We start from the raw sequence: 19,513 nt of genomic DNA, 5'->3' as shown, positions 1-19,513 counted from the left end.
CTTGGAGCTCCCTCCTGGTTATGAGGAATCTAGTCCTGGAGTACAGAGAGAAGCCCCCCTCCATTTACCCACAACCAGCTGCAGCCATTCCTTTATCAGTCACTAACCATGATCTTGCCTTTGCTCTGGAGGTCACACATTTGGGGACAGAAAAGAGTGAGGCTCCTCCCCCAGAGGCAGCCCCAGCCAGTGTGACTCAGTGTGGCTCACAGGGTCCCTGAGGAGAGGCTCCTGGAGACCTGGGGCTCTTTTGCATATGGAGACCCAAGAGCCCTGCAGGGAGCCCTGCTCAGGATATAAAAGCTTCCTCCTTCCTTGCTGCCCTCCCAGGGCTCTGAGTGCTCTCTGTGCAGGTGTCTGAAGGGCAGGATGGTGTCCCCATGGCAGCTCCTCTGGCTCTTGGTGCTCTGGGCTCAGGGTAAGACACAACAGAGCAGTGAAGGGATTAAAAATTTGATGACCCCTACTTCCAGTAGGTGAGGAAACTCAGGCACAGCATAAGGCTGACAGTGGCTTATTAGAATGACCAGGCCCCAGATTACATATATACCTTGTGAAATCTGTGGGAAAGATGATTTTTGGTTTATGTTGATAGCAAATACAACTACTTGTTAGTCATTTTGGTTTTCAGCGTCTTGTTCCTGAACTTCAATTTGGACATTCACCCATTTCTGTCTTCCTCTAATTTTGTTGGTTTCCTAGATTCCCAAGGAGCCATTGTGCTGACCCAGTCTCCAGCCTCCTTGTCCCAGTCTCTAGGAGAGAGAGTCACTATTAGCTGCAAGGCCAGTGAGAGTCTAACATATGGTGATGGTGATGATGGCTTGCATTGGTACCAGCAGAAACCAGGCCAAGCCCCCAGACTCCTCATCTACTATGCTACCAAGCTGGCATCTGGAGTGCCTGCCCGGTTCAGGGGCAGTGGGTCTAGGACAGATTTCACTCTCACCATCAGCAGCCTGGAGCCTGAGGATACTGGAGTTTATTACTGTATGCAGTCTTATAACTGGCCTCCCACAGTGCTCCAGCCCTGAACAAAAATCTCCCCAGGCTGTTCAGGGGAGTCAGCTCAGAGCAGCAGCTGCTTCCTTGAGGCTCCCCAGGGCAGGGCAGCCCCTGTTCTCTGGGCAGACTCACCTCTCCCAGGGCTTCCTCTTTCTGCTCCCACAGGTCCCCTCCTTCTTGTCAATCACAGACCCTGCCTGCACAGCCCAGGCAGAGTGGAGGTGGCTCAGCCCCCTTTGGGTAAAAGAATGGGACAATGCAAACAGGGAAATGCTGACATCTCAAGTCCTCTTAAAATCTTGGCCTTGACATAAAATGTTTTCTTGTTGGGAACTCTAGTCCATGTTGAGGAGGTTTTGCTCCAGTTCTGTTCAGCAATGATACATATTAGATTCATTTTTCTCCAGCTCTGGCCACACTGGTCTCACAGAGTTAGGTTCTTTATGGCTGGGCCAGGCCAAGAGCCATGATGAATCCTTTCACCTGCTTATCCAACCCCTAGTCAGGAACTCATTATTTCCTGCTTCTGGGAAGACAATGGCCTTAATGCCTGACCAAGGCTAATGTGTGCACCTATGTGGTTTATGGCGTACCTCCCAACAGGCAGAGGGGAGTTCCTAGGACTGTGGTTATCAGGGTCACACCCATTCACTGGCCATCACTGCTAGGTGTCTCTGACTCTATTTTTCTTCCCCAGGAGATCTCTAGATGTTATGAAGGTCCAAGGCCCTGCCCATTTTCCTTTAGGACTAAGAGTGAACATAAATTTTTACAACTAGTTAAAGGGATCTCTGCATAGCCTTTTTCACTGAAAAAGAAGGGATAGTCTAACCTCCAAGGTTGAGCTGAATCACATTGGACCCTATCCTTACAATGTTTGTAAACTCTCTGTCCTTCTATGTCATGCACTCAATTCCAAGAGACGGCTTACATGAAGTAAAAGCAGCCAACTCAGAGGGGTCTCATAGTCTGAACAAAATCCCACAGCTAATAAATGGTTAACTGAAATTTAGCCAGGCCAACCCCCAAGGCTGACATTCTTTCCCCAAGTCTCATGGTGCATCTAAGGCCTGTCTTTCAAAAAAAAATAGGACAAGTGATGCACAGTCCTTACTCTTTTCTTTCTGTGCTCATTCCCTCTCTTAGTATAGGTATGTAGTGATATGGATCATATAGGTGATAGAGATGATATAAATAGATTTTATAGATATCAATGTTATTAATATATATGATCAAAATGAAGCCATATGGAAGGATGGACAGAGAGGTGACCCGAGAGACAAGAAAGCCAGGATCAAACCCTGTTTCTGATCCATGCTAGGTGATTTCCTAAACAAATGCTTAACCTCTGTCATGAGTGAAATTTAACAAATATAGACTGAGGTACATTTTCTCTGAGTGAGCTAATAGTTTATTAGGGGGAGTACTACCTGTTAATAAAGGAGGTCAATGGCACACTCAGTTTAAGCTAAAGATCCTTATGTCAAGGTTCAGCTTGTTTTTATAAGCATAGAAGGAAGAACAGGACAGAGTAGATGAGGAGAAATATAATTGTTATTGGATTGGTGACATCAAAGGGAAGATGAATCTTGATTGGTTACACAAATGAGGCATAGGGGAAAATATGATTGGTTGGAAGTTGGAATGAGCAGCTAGCCGCAACCCTCTCCTTATTTCCTGTGACTAAGAAAGTCTGAGTCCACATTTTAGAGGTAATTTGTATTGGACCAGACATCCATGAAGGATAACTTGTTGGAATTACTGGACTAGACACCCTGGTGTTCACCTTTATTTCTCAAGGTTAGCAGATTTCCTTTTTTTAATTAACACAATGGAGAAACCAAGTCAAAACGATCCTATCTTAGACCATATAAAAGTCATCCCTTCAACCTTTCCCAGAAATAGACATTCATCTGTAGTAGTTCCCAGACTCTTTGAACAACTAGTGGGATTTTCCATGAATGGTGGATTACCAACTTTCTGAGCAATCAGACAATCACGCCTGAAATCAAAACTTAGAATAATATCAGATTACAGTCCTATGAGATTTTACCTCAAATAGGAATTTGCACTACTCAGAACTTAGGGCTAAACACAATTCTTCTTATTCTTATGTTTTTGAAGGAAATTAGTTTGCCATGAAAAGGATACCAGGACTTCCAAAAATCATTTAACTTCCTTTACTTTTGCTTATTCTCCTACTTCATTTTCCACTCATCCTGGTATAAATAAATCATTAGAAACCAAAAAAAAACACATATATTCTGTAATTCCACATAAATATGATTGTTTCCTCGAAAAGAATTCCTTAGGAAATACTGATAATTATCTCCAGACTGACAGACATTCATCTCTGAAGGTACTGTATACCAACCTTTTAAGCAAAATTAAATCCTTAAGACTGAGGCAGTTAGGTGGTGAATAGAGCACTGGCCCTGGAGTCAGGAGGACCTGAGTTGAAATCCGACCTCAGACACTTAACACTTACTAGTTGTGTGACCTTGAGCAAGTCACTTAATCCCAACTGCCCTGCATTCCCCCCTCCAAAAAGAAAAAAAAAGAATGAAGTCTGTTAAGTCCTAGCTGATTTAAGATATAACTTGAATATATACTATTATAGGTATAACTTTATAATTTTCATGATCACACATAATCATCACATAAATACTCATATTATAAACAAAAATTTCAATTCTTCTCCCTTTGCTTTACAAGGAGTGAAAGCAGGTGTCCCATGTATATAAACAACCAATTAATTGTCTAGGAACCTTGCAACTCTCAGCAAGTTCTTTCACAGGGTTGATAATATAATGTGACCTTGCTCAATCAGATGGTCCCAAGGAACTTGGGAGACTTTCAAACAAGGAGATTTTCAGAAGTCTATTTTCCACTCACTCACTTTTTCTTTTTCACAAATAACTTATTTTTCCCTTTTAAAAGATACCCAAGTAGATGCTTTATCAATTTCAACATTATGACAATAGCCTCTAATAACGTAATTGCTAATTTCATAGCAATTTTACAGTATCTGGTGTCAAAAAGATTTAAGTTTTCCAGTGACACAATCTCATCTTCCTCCTAATAGCATTCCTCATATAACAGTTTCTCTGAAGCTACAATACAAGAAAATTTAGGGGCACAATAATAACATTCGTATCTGTAAGTGAAGATGTGAATGAAACATTACTGTACTAGTCAGATGACACTGAATTAGACAAACACACTTCCAAACTAACTTATATAGAAAATCATTAACTTTAACCCCTTTAACACTTTGTAGAAATCATATTTAAAAATCAACTCAGAGTTATCCAGTATGGAATACCTGCATTTCATCCAAGAAATAATGGAGCCCAGTGCTTCCACATGCCAGGTTCTGTCTTGGGCACTGCACAATCACCACATCATGTTTGCTCCTCACAACAGCCCTGAGAGATGTGCTATCATTATTGATTTTTCTCTTTCCTAATAGCTCTCTACATTCTCAAGCGAAGCGACTCTTCTTATGACAATAAAAAGATTCTTTAAACCTATGGTTTTGTCATGTGGTGTGACTGTAAGAGGTCTGATTGCATTTGGGGCACTTAGGGGCGGAATCCATACTGGGGAAAAGTGACCAGCAATAGTGAAGTGCCCACCAGAAATTATACACCAAAGCCCCCTAAACCTGCTAGAAGGGAACCCCTACCAGGGTCCCTGGAAACCTCCTAACAGGTCATAATAGTGAGGGAACGTTTTACCTGTGTTACTAGAAACATGCCCCAGATACAAGTCTGTTCTTGTTAGGTACCCAAGACTTTACTAGAAATGGTACCGCCCTCCCCCCCCCAGGAACCACATTTTGTTGTTAGCAACATATTACACTATAAAAATGCATCTTCCAGGAGACTCAAGGCTGTCTTCCCTACTGGGGAGGCAGTCACCAGCTGGTTAATAAACACTCCTATCAAATTATAATTGACTTGGCTGTCCTGTTTCTTGGTTGTCCACTTCAATAGGAAGGTGTTGGAAAGGACTAATTCCCCTGGGGCTCGAGGTGGAGATGTTGACTCAGATTTTCCCTTCCTTTGCTCTTTCTCTTACATATATGAATGATGATGCTTTATGCATGCTATTCTTGTGCCATCTAGGCCAGAAAACACATACATATCTATATGTATATCTATACATGTCTGTATGTCTATGTATATATAGATACATGTATACATATACATATTAATTCCTTTCAGGGACTTATTAACAAAAATAGAGTTAATAATTTCTTTATATCATTTTTTGAGTGGACCTACCCCCAATTCTGCCTAGCACTTCTACATAAAATACAATAAAATGGATAGGAGTTTTATTTTTTTCTTGATAGGTTGTTCAGCATCTTCTTGAATTAATATCCACAGCCAAAGTGGGGCTTATGATATAACTTCTAGCAAAATTTGGCAAATGACAAAACACACAAATTTGAAAATTTCTCTCCAAACTTATTAGTATTAAATTAGACTTATAAAGCTTCTAAGTATCTAATTACATGATCTAATCAAACTTACTTACTTTTCCCATGATTAACGCAAACTCTTCTCTTTTGGGGAGAATCAGAAAAGGGCTGATAATCCTAAATGGCACAGCTATTTAAAATGAAAGTAATAAGAAATTTCTTCTTCACTTTGAAACTTCACTGATACTACTTTCTTTTTTTTTTTCTTTTTGAAGAGGGGAAGGCAGGGCAATTGGGGTTAACTGACTTGCCCAAGGTCACACAGCTAGTAAGTGTTAAGTGTCTGAGGTCATATTTGAACTCAGGTCCTCCTGACTCCAGGGCTGGTGCTCTATTCACTTCGCCACCTAGCTGCCCCAACTGATACCACTTTCAAACTAGGTTCTTTTTAATCATTGAATTGTTCTTCCTCTCTTAGCTGTAAGACAGTAAATCTGTCTATAATATTCAGTTTTGTTCCTAATTTCTTGAAAACAAATTCCAAAATTAACTCCAAATTCACTATACTATTTCAGCATTTATAAAACCTCTCAAACTACAATTTAGAGGTTCACAGTAGAAATCTTACATTGCAGTCACAAACTCAGTTTGTGATTGGCTTATGTTTCTAATTAGCTTATGATGTCATAAAATTGTATGATCTGAGGGAATAGATTCCTTTTCTTATCTCTCTTTCCCTCTGCACTCCCAAACTTAGCCTGAGCTCAGGAATGTAAAGAAAAGGGGAGAATTATTCTGAAAACTTAGACAACTAAAAAGTATAGTTCAGATGATATACCGAGAGATTTGTTGGAACAGCCACAAAATATTTAAGGTACAAAATCACAAATACATAGATGCAGGGATCAAAGAAACACACAGTTGTGAGGCAGTGACTGCACTGTTTCCTTGCTGGCACTAGCTTTAAAGGCTTCAGGTACCAACCTTCTCAAATTGACTTCTCCTTGTCTGGTAAATAACCTCCTGTGCTGTTCTCTCTCATTTCTTTAACCAATTAAAGGGATGTTGATACCTAAACACACTGACAAACTTCACCTAAGCATTGCTGTTCTCCATTTGGCTACTGGAAATCTCTAGAGATCTTGCTATCTCATGTTCCCCTGACTGATCAGACCTTGGGCAGAAAAATTTCACTCAAATCAATTTGATTCTCAATATTCAATATTTTTAAAAAAAATTATGTTTCATAATGGGGACTTGAGTGGGCATACAATTTTCCTCCCCAGTGCTCAGAATAATTACAGTAACCTCTTCTAGTGACTGACTGGATCCATTCACCTACATTTTTCTCAAAGACTCCAAGTAGGGGCTTTCTAGCCTCAGCTAGGTCCTCTTGTCTGTGTCCTTGAATTCATCCCTTTTCCAGTAGGGGGAGGTAGTGGGGCAAGTGCATGAGCAGAGTCTGGTGAAGCACCTTCAAAGCCTACAAGGTGTGAGATTCTGCTCCCCATCTTTTCCCTCTCCAGGGCTTAAGGCTCTCCACTAGGAACAGAAAATCTAGTCCTGGTCAGGAAGACCAGATTTCAAATCCTGCCTCAGATCTTTACCAGCTGTGAAGCCCTGACCATGTCACTTTACCTCAGTCTCCATTTCCTCATCTGTAAAATGGGTTTAGTACCCCCATCAGTGCTATTACCCAATAGCACCTACCTCTTAGTGCCACTATAATCACAAAATGAGATAGCATCTTAATGTGCTTTGTAAACTTTGCAGGCACCAATAAATGATATCTATATCATCATCATCATCATCATTTTTATTATTTGATTGCAATCTCCATTAGAATAAGAACACCTAGGGAGGATAGACTTCTGCTTTTTAACTTGTGTCGCCAGAATTTAGTATTCTGTTTTGTACCCAGCTTAAGAAGCAATCTTTTCACATGTGTATTCAAATTTGTTTGAATGGAGGGAGGACAGGCTGGAGGCAGGTGGACCAAATGGGGGTTCTTGCAATCTTCCAGGACAGAAGCAATTATATAGAAATGAATGACACTCTTCAGTCTCCAGCCTTCTTGTCCAAATCTCCAGAAGAGAGAGTCACCATCATCTGCAAGGCCAGTGAGAGATAAAAGATAGCCACGGTACTAGCTTGTTACATTGGTACCAGCAGAGAAACCAGTCAAGCTACCAGGCTGGCATCTGGATTGCCTGTCTGGTTCAGTGGCAGTGGGTCTGGGACAGACTTCACTCTCATCAGCAGCAGCCTGGAGCCTGAGAATGCTGGAGATTATTACTGTTAGCAGGGTCATGACTGGCCTCCCACAGTGCTTCAGCCCTGAACAAAAACCTCTCCAGGCTGTTCAGGGGAGTCAGCTCAGAGCAGCAGCTGCTTCCTCTCTGGTCCCCTGGGCAGAGCAGCCCCTGCTCTCTGGGCAGCCTCTCATCTCCCAGGGCTTCCCTTTGCTGCTCCCCCAGGTCCCCTCCTAGAAAACTTTGTCAATCACAAACCCTGTCTGCCCAGCTGAGGCAAAGTGGAGGTGGCTCAGCCCCCCGGGAAGCAAGGGGGAAATAAAAAATGGGGAAATGCTGACACTTCAGGTCCACTCGATCTCTTTGCCTTGACATAAAATGTTTCTCTTGCGGGAGCCCAAGTTCATGCTGAGGAGACTTTACTCTAGTTCTCTGTAGCAAAGGATAGAAACTTGTTGATTGCCAATGTTCAGTTGTGGCTGACTCTTCATGATCCCACTGGGGTTTTCTTGGCAGAGTTCCTGGAGGGGTTTTTCATTTCCTTCTCCAGCTCATTTCACAGATGAGGAAACTGAGGCAAACAGGGTTAAGTGATATGCCCAGGGTCATACAGTGAGTGTCTAAGGTCAGATTTGAATTCTGGCACATGAGTCTTTTGGATTCCAGACCCAGTGCTCCATCCCCTGAGCCCCCTACCTGCCATGATGTACACTAGATTCCTTTTTCTCTAGTCCTGTTCACACTGGATTCACAGGGCTGGGCTCCTTATGACCTGGGCCTGGTCAAGGGTCAAGGTGAATGCCCTGACTCACCCAGCCACTGCCCAGTTAGACACTCATCACTTCTTGCATCTGGAGGACAATGGCTTTATTAGCTGACTCAGGCTAATGTGTGCACCTGTGTGGGTTGGGGTGCACCTCCAGTAGGGGAGTTCCTAGGAGAGTAGGTGGCAGGGTCACACCCATTTCTGCTGGGTGTCTATGACTCTTTCCTCTGACCCAAAGTATCTATTGGTGGTATGAGGGCTCAAGGCCCTATCCATTCTCTTTAGGACCAAGACCACAGGAATGTTTTTACTACTACTTGAGGGCTTTCTAGCCTGCCTTTTTCCCTGATAAGAAGAGGGGATTGTCTCTGCTCCTAGATTCATCTCAATGGGGTCTTGGGTCCCCATCCTCACAATGTTCCCAGACTCATTCACTCTCATGCACACAATCCCAGGAGTTTGCATGAAGTACAAGCATTTGCCCACACTGAATTTCTTTACATGAATTTTCTTACATTTAAAAGTTTTCTTACATGAAATGAAGCCACAGTAAAGTCTATAGAAAGGTAATTTCAGTTGATAAAGAAAGTCAGACATGAACAGTCAGGGAAAAATCAGATTTCCTCTAAGAGGAGGCACTTGAGTTCAACTTTAAAGAATATTAAGGGAGAAAGGGAAAGACAGAATAAGGTAATTTATCTCGTATAAAAGAGGCAAGAGAAATCTGTTACAATGGAGGGGAAGAACAGGGAGGTGAAAGGGAAGGGGTCAACCTTACTCTCATTGAATTTGGCTTAATGAGGGAATACCATATACACTAAATTGGGTTCTTACCCTACAGGATAGTAGGAGGAAGGGGATAAGAGGGGGGATGATGAAGGGGAGGGCAGTTTGGGATGGAGGGTAGTTAGAAGCACACACTTTTGAAAAGGGACAGTATCAAAGGAGAAAATAGAATACATGGGGGCTGGGATAGGATGAAGGGAAATATAGTTAGTCTTTCACAATATGACTATTATGGAAATGTTTGCGTACACATGTACACATGTACAACCTCTATTGAATTGCTTGTCTTCCTAAGGTGGGTGGGTGAGGAGGGAAGAAGGGAAAGAATTTGGAACTCAAAGTTTTAAAAACAAATGTTAAAAAGTTGTCTTTTACATGCAACAAGGAAATAACATAGACAGACAATGGGGTATAGTAATCTATCTAGCCCTACAAGAAAGTTAGTGGGGGATAGGAAATGATATGAGAGAATAGATTGGGGGAAGGGATATTCAGTAGGCTCACTATCTTGGGGTGGGGAGTAGGGGAGAGACAGGGAGAAGATTTGTAACTCAAAATCTTGTGGAAATGAATGTTGAAAACTAAAAATAAATTTAAAAAAAGATTAGGGATTCTCAGAGTCAGAGGTATGTAGAATGTATTTCAGGAATAGGGCACAGCCTAGGCAAAGGCATGGAGACAGGAGGTGAAATATCATTTGTGATGGAGAGCAAGACAACTCTTTGGATTGTAGAAGAAATAAGGAAAGGGATGTTGAGCTTGATGACAAAGGCTTTAAATGACACAGTGGTTTGTATTTTATCCTAAAGACCCAAAGAAACCATTTATTAAGCACCTTCTATGTGCTGGACGGTGTGTTGGGGAGTTCTATGGTCAGATGTCTGCTCGAGGTAAAGGACCAGAGACCCTCAGGGCTTGACTCTATATACCATTTGAAACATAGATACTTTCTAAGGCAGGATGTGGTGGGGGGAGGGGGAACTGCCCTGTTATCTATTGGTCTAGTAAGATGAAAGTATTTTCTAAATTACCTAATAAGGAGGAAGCAATGAGGAAGAGTGAGGGAAGAAGAAAGAATCAGGAACTAGGAATCTTGATTCTAATGGTACCATCCCAGCAAGATGCTGAAATGGTGGTAGAGGGCTAAAACTCCAGCAGCCAAACTGGTCTTCATCAGTCTACTATCCATTACCTGGTCCAACACCCCATTGTCTAGATCTAGGCACCTCAAAGGCTAATACTTCTTTACAGAGCAAAAAAGCTTCCTTCCCTAGAAACATGTTTCAGATAGGTGGTATGTGTATGAGTGTCCTGTATATCCACTGGGACTGACATCTCAGACATGGCCATAACACCCTCAGTCAGTGGAATTATATTCTCTGTACCTGTATGTGATCCTTCATGGAAATTCATCTCCCTGACTTTGTAAATTAAAAAGAAGGGGAATATTTTGCGTCTAACATTCAAACCTCAGATCATCAACCTGCCAGGCATGCTAATCGATAAAACTGGTTCCATTGACAAATCTTCCCATCTCCATCCTCCTGCTGTGGGATTGACCCAATGACTGAACCTCATGGAGTGAATTAAGACTAAAAATTTTAGAGAAAGATGCTGGGCTAATTACTGCTGGATGCTGCTCCCTGGTTTCATACAAATATTGGCTCATGACTTCCTCTCTTAGCCATATGCTCAATAGGGGATCAATGCCTGGATACAGAGGGACAGCTTATTCTTTTGTGTTCATCCAACAATTCCCCTGTCTGAGGAGTTGCCTATAGGTTTACAATAAAGATTACATTCCTATTTCTGTCATTCTTTAGGATACTTCATTTTATCTCTTCAGAGCACAGGACTATCATAATTGAGAATGACCATCACTGACTCCCATGAGACTTCCAATGTAGGAGTGTGGCAGAGCACTGTGGAATGAGGTGAACTGTGTTGGAATATATTGGAGGAGTCAGTAGCAGAGTGGGATATTTTGGAAAGATGACTTTGGAAGTTCAGTGGAGTCTGATCCATTGGCTACTTATGTCAGCTAATCTTAAGCATCTTGGGTTTCTCTCCATTGCTTTGGGTAAAGTATAATTTGTCTTTTTTTTTGAGACTTCTGTGTTCCATGATCCATGACCACTTGGGATTTCTGGGAGATTATAGGTATTAAAAAGATGGGTTTTGGTAGCAAGATTGAACTCTGCATGAAGCTACTCAACTATAATCCAGAGAGCTCTTATCTTGGTCATGTAATAGCTCTGTTATCTTGGGGAGCCACTCAATAAGCTCCTTGACTCTTATTTGATTCATCTGTAAAAACATGAGATGAAGGGATGTTGTAATTTGTACATGAAATTGCTATCCCCCTGACTCTCACTCTCTGCCCACCACCTATCCAGCAAGTTCCTATTTGACCCCTCCTTGTAGGGAAAGGGGGAAAAGTTGAGGCCTTTTCCTCACCCTAGCAGTTTACCAACTCTGTATTTGCAGGCGAAACACACAGCTTGCCTATGTGGTCTGAATATGGGTGTTTTTTTTTCTTTTCTGAGCATAGATAACTGAAGTGGAATCTTGTGATAGATTTCTCAACCTTTGAGGTAGGCTTCGGATTTGAGAAGGGACACTGGTTTCCTCAGACAATGCTGACTGGTAGCAGGAGAGCTTTGTAACTCTTGCATTTGGAGAAGATAACTACCCAGTGGGAGGGCCAGCCCAACTACCTGTCAGGCTTGCCCAAAACTATAGACCTCAAAGGAATTGTTTGCAGAGTACAGTGCTGGGATCAAATGTTGAATTCCTTTTCCTGCAAATTCTTTCATATTTTGATGTTTAATTCCCACTACCTTGGGAGAGTACTATAGTAGATGTGTTACTGCTATTCCTTGTTCAAGTCTCTTATCAACAGACATGGGCATTTTTCCTTTTAAGCACATCTTTTAGGTATAGTAATCCAATCACTGTCATAGAACTGATTTACATGGCACCTTGAGTAGGTTTCCATGTTCCCTGTTGGGAAGATGCAAGAAGTGAGTTCAACCTAAGTTTTAAGGGACTCTGTGTGTGTGTGTGTGTGTGTGTGTGTGTGTGTGTGTGTGTGAAGAACCAGATACTGAAGAAAGAGCTTAATTCTTCTATTGAGGGGCCATCTTCTCATGAGACTGAACCTGTGGCCAGAGCTGAGAGTGGTCCCTTGTTTCGGGGATGGGTAAAATCTTTTACAGACTCAGTTCCTTAATTTGTAAAATGAGGATAACAACAGGTAGATTGTGAGGATCAAATAAGCTAATAAGCTAATATATTAATCACTTTTGCAAATTTAAAATGGCTGTATAAATGTTAGCTATTCTTATTATTGCCAGAAGACAATGTCAGTAGATCAGAGGATGTTATATCTTAACACTTTATTTCAACTAGAAAAGGCAATTATTTTGTATACCTTCAAAACACTAAGTAGAAAGGATTAACAGTGGGATAGTGATGTGCCTTGTGACTATTTCTATCTGAACTAATTAGAACAAGATAAGAAAAATGAGAGTAATGCCAAGTAGGATCACTCCTATTTTAATAGTTCTTAAAAGTTTACAAAGTAGTCTTACCTTCAAATTATCTTATGTACATTGTACATTATTTTCCTTTCCATTTCACAGATTAGGAAACCAAAAGGCTACATAACTGGCCAATAACAAAGTCAAAAGAAGGTGTAGTAAACAAAAGAAGGTGTAGTGAGATTCTATAATCTATGTCTTGGGGTCACACAGGGAGGGGACAGTTTTTCAGGGAATGAATGGAAGGGGCTGGTGGAAGGCAGTGTTCCAGTGGAAAAGCAGTCTTCATCATGTAGTGATTGTGTCATTTGACCGCCTGAGTGAGGCTCACTGTTTGAAGGCTGCAAGTGTCTCTGATTTCTGACAGGTGACACAGAGAAGAACTGTGGAATATGTTCAGAGATGTGGATTTTATAGGATTGTCCCATCAACCAGGTGTTTTGCACTCCTCTTTCCCCCAAACTCCTCCATGCTGCTCAAAGTCTTTATCCATAGGCTCATCTTTTTTGCTGGGGAAGGGATCAGCACTGGACAGAGCTCAGTCTTTAGATAGAGTCCCCAGCTCAGATACTCTGCCTTCTGCTCCTGTGGCTCCCACATGAGGAAGGAAAATGTGGGGAGGAGATTATGCAGAAGGATAGGAGGCTGGGAGTGATGGGTAGGTGCTTGGGTGCTTGTACTTGGATCCCAATTGCAAGATCACATTTCTCCCTAGCTTCAAAACACTCTCATAGTTTTCTCCCTAGCCCAAGGACACTATGCCTATCAATAACTCATGAGTGGGCCCAGTAAAACAAACTATGTTTCCCCACGACAAGAACAAGTTCACCTCCGAAAAAATTATCTTGTAAAAACAGGACAATCTTGTAACCACAGAGTTATCTTATATTGATTCCCAAAGCTATCATATTCAATCCAGGGGTCAAGTTACAGACCTCGACTTTCAAAGCTATCTTGCTACAGACATAACAGAGCAAAAATACACCCCTGAGAAATCCCTTCCCCTGGTTTCCAGTAGGGAATGATGCCTGTGACAAAGGTTGTAAGTTATCTCCTAATTAGCATATCTGCCAGATAATCCACTACTTTTCCTCCATAAGCTTTAGTATCATTCCTGTTAAGTTGTAAGTTCCTTAATAAACTCAAGTCACCTAAGGAGCTCTGCCCACTATATTAGTGTTACAAGAAACCTTTGCCAACTTGACTTAAAGAATGCTTGAGGCCACTCTAGTCCTTGAGGGGTCCCTGAATCCCCCTCTCAAACCTCATCAGGAGAAGTCACTTGCAATATGAACATTCTCTGTCTCAATGAGAAAAGTCTTTAAGATATGATATCAGAGTTATAAAAAAATTCCTTTTGTGAGAAGCATTAATCAACTTTTGTGATCAGAGATTGAACATAGGAGATTTTGGGAAAGGAAAGCAAACAATGTTGGTTCTATAATGTTGGTTCTCAGATATCTCTTGATTAATTTCAGGTTCACAAGAGGAAGTTAGTTATTCTGAGTCAGTCCCCAGCCTCCCTGTCTGTGGTTCTGGGAGAGAGAGTCACTATCAACTGAAAGACCAGTCAGAGACTCTTATACAGTGGGTACACTTACTTATGCTGGTACCAACAAAAATCAGGACAAGCTGTTAATATCCTGATTCATAGTTTCCAGTCTATTCTCTGGGGTCCTCAACTCAGTGGCAGTGAATCTGGGACAAATTTCTCCCTTACAATCAGCAAGGTGGAACCTGAGGATGTTGCAGAGTACTATTGCAGACAGGATACTCACTGACCTCCTACACAGTCTCCAGCCCTGTACAAAAACATTCAGCCCCTCAGCTCAGAGGCCTAGACTCACAGCAGCCACTGTTCTATGTTCAAGAGAGAGTTCTTAGGTCCCCTTACTAGTATTTACCCCGTTGATCAAGAAGCAACATGCTGTGATGGAAATAGTCCTTGAACAACAAAGACTCTTGTTCTACCAGCTGAAAAAGCATTTTATCCCTGAACTTTGTCACAGAGTGAAATTTTTCCAGTTTCACATTCCCATAATTGTTGCCTCAAAATGTCTCTTGTATTAGAAACATGCCTGAGATGACTTTTCTGGTTTGCACATTTCTCTTTCTAAGTAGAAATGTTTAGATTTTAAATAATATTAACTGAATAAAAACCATTTCTGGCAGACTTGTATCTAAAATACAGAATATGGTACTAAATTTTTCCTTTCAAGAAACTTCTTAGCTCACAGCTCTCCAACTTCTCCATGAGAATAGTGTGAGAAGCTTAACTCAATGCTTTTCTGAATTCTAGGTAAATTCTGTAATACTTAATGTATCAGCTTAGGGACCATGACAGAAAGGGAAAAAAAGTCTGGCATATTCTGTTTATATCCATGTCTTGATTAAACTTATGAACAAAACATCCTTTCTAGCTTCTGTTTGACTTACCCAGAATTACCTCACCAACTGTAACCCTTGTGCTCCTTGGTGGCTCACGTGAATTTCTGTGCTCAGTGTCCCAATGTGTCTTTCCAAAAGTATTAGTCCCTCTTCCAGCATCCCATCCCAGGGACATAAAAATTCTGTTGTGCTCCCCTGATGTCTCTGAGCCTATTGGAAGGCCAGCTAAGTAAGACATGATGCTAATGTCATTTCTCGGGGAGATAAGATTGATATACTTTTTGTTATTACTAGTGTTAATCCTCAGGACAGTCGAGTCTAGAGGAAATCATAGGATCACAGATTTAGAACTCAAGAGGACATTACAGGTCAAAAAACCCAACCTCCTCCCTCCACTTTACAATATTTGTGTGACTTCTGGTTTTGCTCATTTCACTCTGAATCAGTTCACAAATTCTTCCCAGGCTTCTCTGAAACTATGCCTATGACTTCTTGTGATTCATTAGTATTCCACTGTATTCACATATGACAATTTGTCTAGCCATTTTCTAATTTTTGGATACTTTCTGAGTATTTAGCTTTTTTGCCACCTGGCTATTATTAAGGGAGCTCCCTTGAACTTCGTGCTTTGCCAGACCAGCCTACCTGACTCTTAAGGGAGGAATCATCCAGATCCTTCAGAAAATTCTCCCCTCTCCTTGACCTTTTTCATGCCTATGATAGGAAAGGCTACAGCTTACCACATCTACTTTCACTTATACTGCTCCTCCAACTGCCCACTGAACTGTGCTCATTAAAGAGATATAATTACTAAAAAGAGCTATAGCCAGCTTGATAGTTCCCTTGTGTATGGACAAGTCTCAAGCCAAAGATACTTCCCTAACAATCTTTTTTTTTTTTGTAGAAGCCCTTTATTAGCAGAATTGCATCTTCAGAAAACTGTGAAGCCATTCACCCAGACCAGGTCTAGTTCCTAACAAAAGGTTGGGCTTTCCCGAACACACAAATAACTGACAACTGAGAAGTTGCCAATACTTAAATTTACCACCTCCCAACAAGGAACAAAGACGGCTTATTGTATGAAATAAGCAGAGGGTCAAAAGGTTACTTCTCTGACTGTGAGTTTGATAATCTAACACAGTCAACTGAGCATAATTTGGCTGAGACAGCTCAGGATTAGCAGCACTGGTGGCTTACACTGAAGGCTTGCAAATCTTAAGATCCCCCACAACCCTGTGAGGTACGTGCTGTCTTATAACTCCTTAAAACACAAAACAAAACACAGAGAGGTTATTGTGATGGCTTGTTCAAGGCAGGGCTAGAGCTTGGTTCTTTTTGACAGGAGTAACTTGTTTCATTATGATCTCTGCCTTTTAAGCATAACCTCAAACATACAAATGCTACAGAGATGCATATAACATTAATTTAAACTATATCACAACACACATGATACCCAAACTCATGGATGAAATTTATGAAAACATTTAAGGGCAACACAATTTTAATGGTTTGTTGGGGCCTTTTTTTGATGTCTGCATCTTGGCAGAGGGTTTCCCAAATGGAGGGCAACAGTGGCATTTTCTTCTTATTGGGGACAATGAGGTGACTGAGTGATTGATGGATGAATGATGGGTAGATGGATTGATGAATGGAAGGATGTCATGGTAAGGGGGGGGGGGGGGAGGTGGTCTTGGTGCTGAATGTCTTTCATTGCGCTGGCAGTTCTTTATAATCTGAGCTTGGTCCTTCTCCAGTGTCTTCTTTTTGAATTGTACCTGATCTTGTTACCAGTTTTCATTCGAATCCATTGAGGGATGGGACGATTCTGCTTCTGTTTCTTGGCCAACAGCCTCTTGATTCTAAATGTTTTATGAGAGGACATGATGATGGGATGACAGCCGAGCTTCCACCATGATGTCTGGATGGGTGAAAAAGGGAGTTCCCTAACAATCTTACAGGATTCTTTTTTTTTGAGGGCAACTGGGGCTAAGTGACTTGCCCGAAGTCACACAGCTAGTAAGTGTTAAGTGTCTGAGGCTGGATTTGAACTCAGGTCCTCCTGACTCCAGGGCCACCTAGGATTCTTGTAAGGATCAAATGAAAGAATGAATGTGAAAGTGTTTTGTATCTATTAAGCATCATATAAAACTAAGCTGTCACAATTTTGCCTGAAAAAGATACATGGTTGTCTGTGTTGATAACTTTGCAATGTTCTGCATTGCCACTTACATCTGTCTGCTTGATCAAGTGACAATATATCAGCCAGAGCTTCTCTAGGACAGCCGGGCTGGGGCAAGTCCTGAATGTGAAAACCCTCAAAGGTCTCATCTTTACAGGCTGCTCCAGGAATTAGGATCTACCATTGTATTGGTTCTAATCCTGAGCAGAAAAAGAGGAGAGAGGTGAACTTTCATTGTCCATTATAAGTGCAGCACCAAGGTACTGGAGGTCAATGGAACTCCCTTGGTGTGGAGTTGCCATTCATCCTTGAGTGATACATTCTGACCTTTCCTTTCAAATGCTCTTCGAGATTGTATCTCCTGTCAGAGGAGTCTGGCTAGTTGGCTGCTGCTCAACATGGTCCTGTTGGGAATAGGGTAAGGAGGGAAAAAAGAGACAATTAGAGAAATGCAGAAGGAGCCATTGAAAACTATGGCATTCCTTCATGTTAAAACAGTCTTAAAATCATAGTGATAAATGAATCTTTCCTTGGTATGGTGAACCATAGCTATCTAAAACCAAGAGCTGACATGGAGAAACTCCAGTAAACACTGAAGAAAGGCAAGAATGTCCATTATTGTGGCTGTAATTTGATACACTTCTAGAAACTCTAGTTATAGCAACAAGACAAGAAAAATGAGGGAGTAAATGAAGGAAATGGACAAAATTATCTTTGTTGATGATAACATGGCTTACTTAGAGAATCCTAGACATCAAATGACAAAATCAATTAAAACCATTAGTAATATGAGCAGGACCATAGGATTCTAGATGTAAAACTGGAAGGGAACTTTGAGGCCATAGCACACAATTCCCTTATTTTGTAGATGAGGAAACTGAGGCACAGAGTTTGTAAAGTGCCTTTTTTAGTGAATGAACAAGTTTAGCCCAGAGAATAGTGGCAGTGGCAGAGCAGGAGATATGATAACTGTCTTCAAGTATTTCACAGAAGCAAAGGGTTTCAAAGGAGAAAGGGACCTCAGAGATAATTTTTTCTAATCCATTCTTGAATAAGAATTTTATTTTTTTGCTTTTACATTTTGCCAGTAATGATCATAAAGACTCTGCTTGAAAATGTTTGTGCTTCCAATTCCATTACACTTTTGATCTAATTGTTAGGAATTTTTCCTGGAATCAAACCTAAATACTTTTTTTTTTTTTTATCAATTTAAATCCTCTGTTCCAAGTTCTGCCTTCCAGAGGAAGAACAAGTCTAATTTCTATTTTGCTTGAAAGCACATTGAAAGTAGCTTCCATATCTGGCAATTAGGTAGCATAGTGGAAAGTGTACTTACCTCAGAGTCAGGGGACCCAAGTTCAAATCTAGCCTCAGATACTGGCCTTGTGACACTGGGCAGGTCATCAATTAACCTCTGAATGTTCCTGGCAAAGATATTGGAGTGGTTTGTCCTTTCCTTTGCCAGTTCATTTTACAGATGAGGAAACCAAGTCAAATAAGGTTAAGTGACTTGCCCAGGGTCACAAAGTTAGCAAGTATCTGAAGTCAAATTTGAACTGATTCTGATTCCAGGCCCAGCGGTCTACCCACTGTGTCACCTAGCTGCTTTTATTAAGTGTTTACTATGTGTCAAAAAGTGTGCAAAGTCTTGGAAATATAAATACAGATGCAAAGAGAGTTCATACCCTCAAGAAGCTTCCATTCTAATGAAGGGAGATAGCACTAATAGGTGCTCAGGCAGAGCACTTTGGGGATGGTAAGTGGGGGTATTGGGGCGGAGTAGTGGCAAAGCAGATTTTATTATGAAAGGATAGAAAAAGCATGTATTAAACGTGGTGACCCGGTCTCCAGCCTTGCTGTCTGTGGTGCCAGGAGAGAGTCCCTGTTAGGATGGGATAACGTGGTAGCAGCAGAACCAGGACAGTCGCCCAAACTCCTGATCTCTGAAGCTTCTCACCTGCATTCTGGGGACCCTGCCTGGTGCCCTCGAAGTGGGGAGTGCTATCAGTGCTGTGGAGGCCAGCTGCTCTCCCACGGTGCTGCAGCCCGAATAAAAGCCTCCCTGGGCTGCTCAGCCCCTCAGCTCTGGGGAGCGGGTAATTCTTCAAAGGTCACAGACTTAGACAGGAGGGGAGCAGAGGCTTTACCAACGGGACGGAACCTGAG

At 41.5% G+C, this 19,513-nt stretch overlaps 1 protein-coding gene and 1 gene segment (V, D, J or C); one reads left to right on the top strand and one right to left on the bottom strand.

Moving 5' to 3' along the window:
- Positions 1 to 369: 369 nt before the first annotated feature.
- On the top strand, positions 370 to 1,034 carry LOC138160749 (immunoglobulin kappa variable 3-11-like). The segment is given in 2 exon segments: positions 370 to 418; positions 703 to 1,034. Coding segments are annotated over 2 exon segments (381 nt in total).
- A 15,617-nt stretch (positions 1,035 to 16,651) lies between these two features.
- LOC138160775 (large ribosomal subunit protein eL39-like) lies at positions 16,652 to 17,051 on the bottom strand. Its single transcript, XM_069087502.1, has one exon. It carries the CDS (start codon positions 17,048 to 17,050, stop codon positions 16,895 to 16,897), a length of 156 nt encoding a protein of 51 aa, XP_068943603.1. The 5' UTR covers position 17,051; the 3' UTR covers positions 16,652 to 16,894.
- Positions 17,052 to 19,513: the final 2,462 nt, after the last annotated feature.

Source organism: Petaurus breviceps, unplaced genomic scaffold (genome assembly GCF_028583685.1).
Source record: "Petaurus breviceps papuanus isolate PSGF00001 unplaced genomic scaffold, PetGlider_PUasm1.0 182, whole genome shotgun sequence".
NCBI lineage: Eukaryota > Metazoa > Chordata > Mammalia > Diprotodontia > Petauridae > Petaurus > Petaurus breviceps.
This window is presented reverse-complemented; position numbering and strand designations above follow the sequence as displayed.

Excerpts from the sequence above, each read along its gene's own strand:
- LOC138160775 (XM_069087502.1), bottom strand. The coding sequence starts at position 17,050 with ATGTCCTCTCATAAAACATTTAGAATCAAGAGGCTGTTGGCCAAGAAA.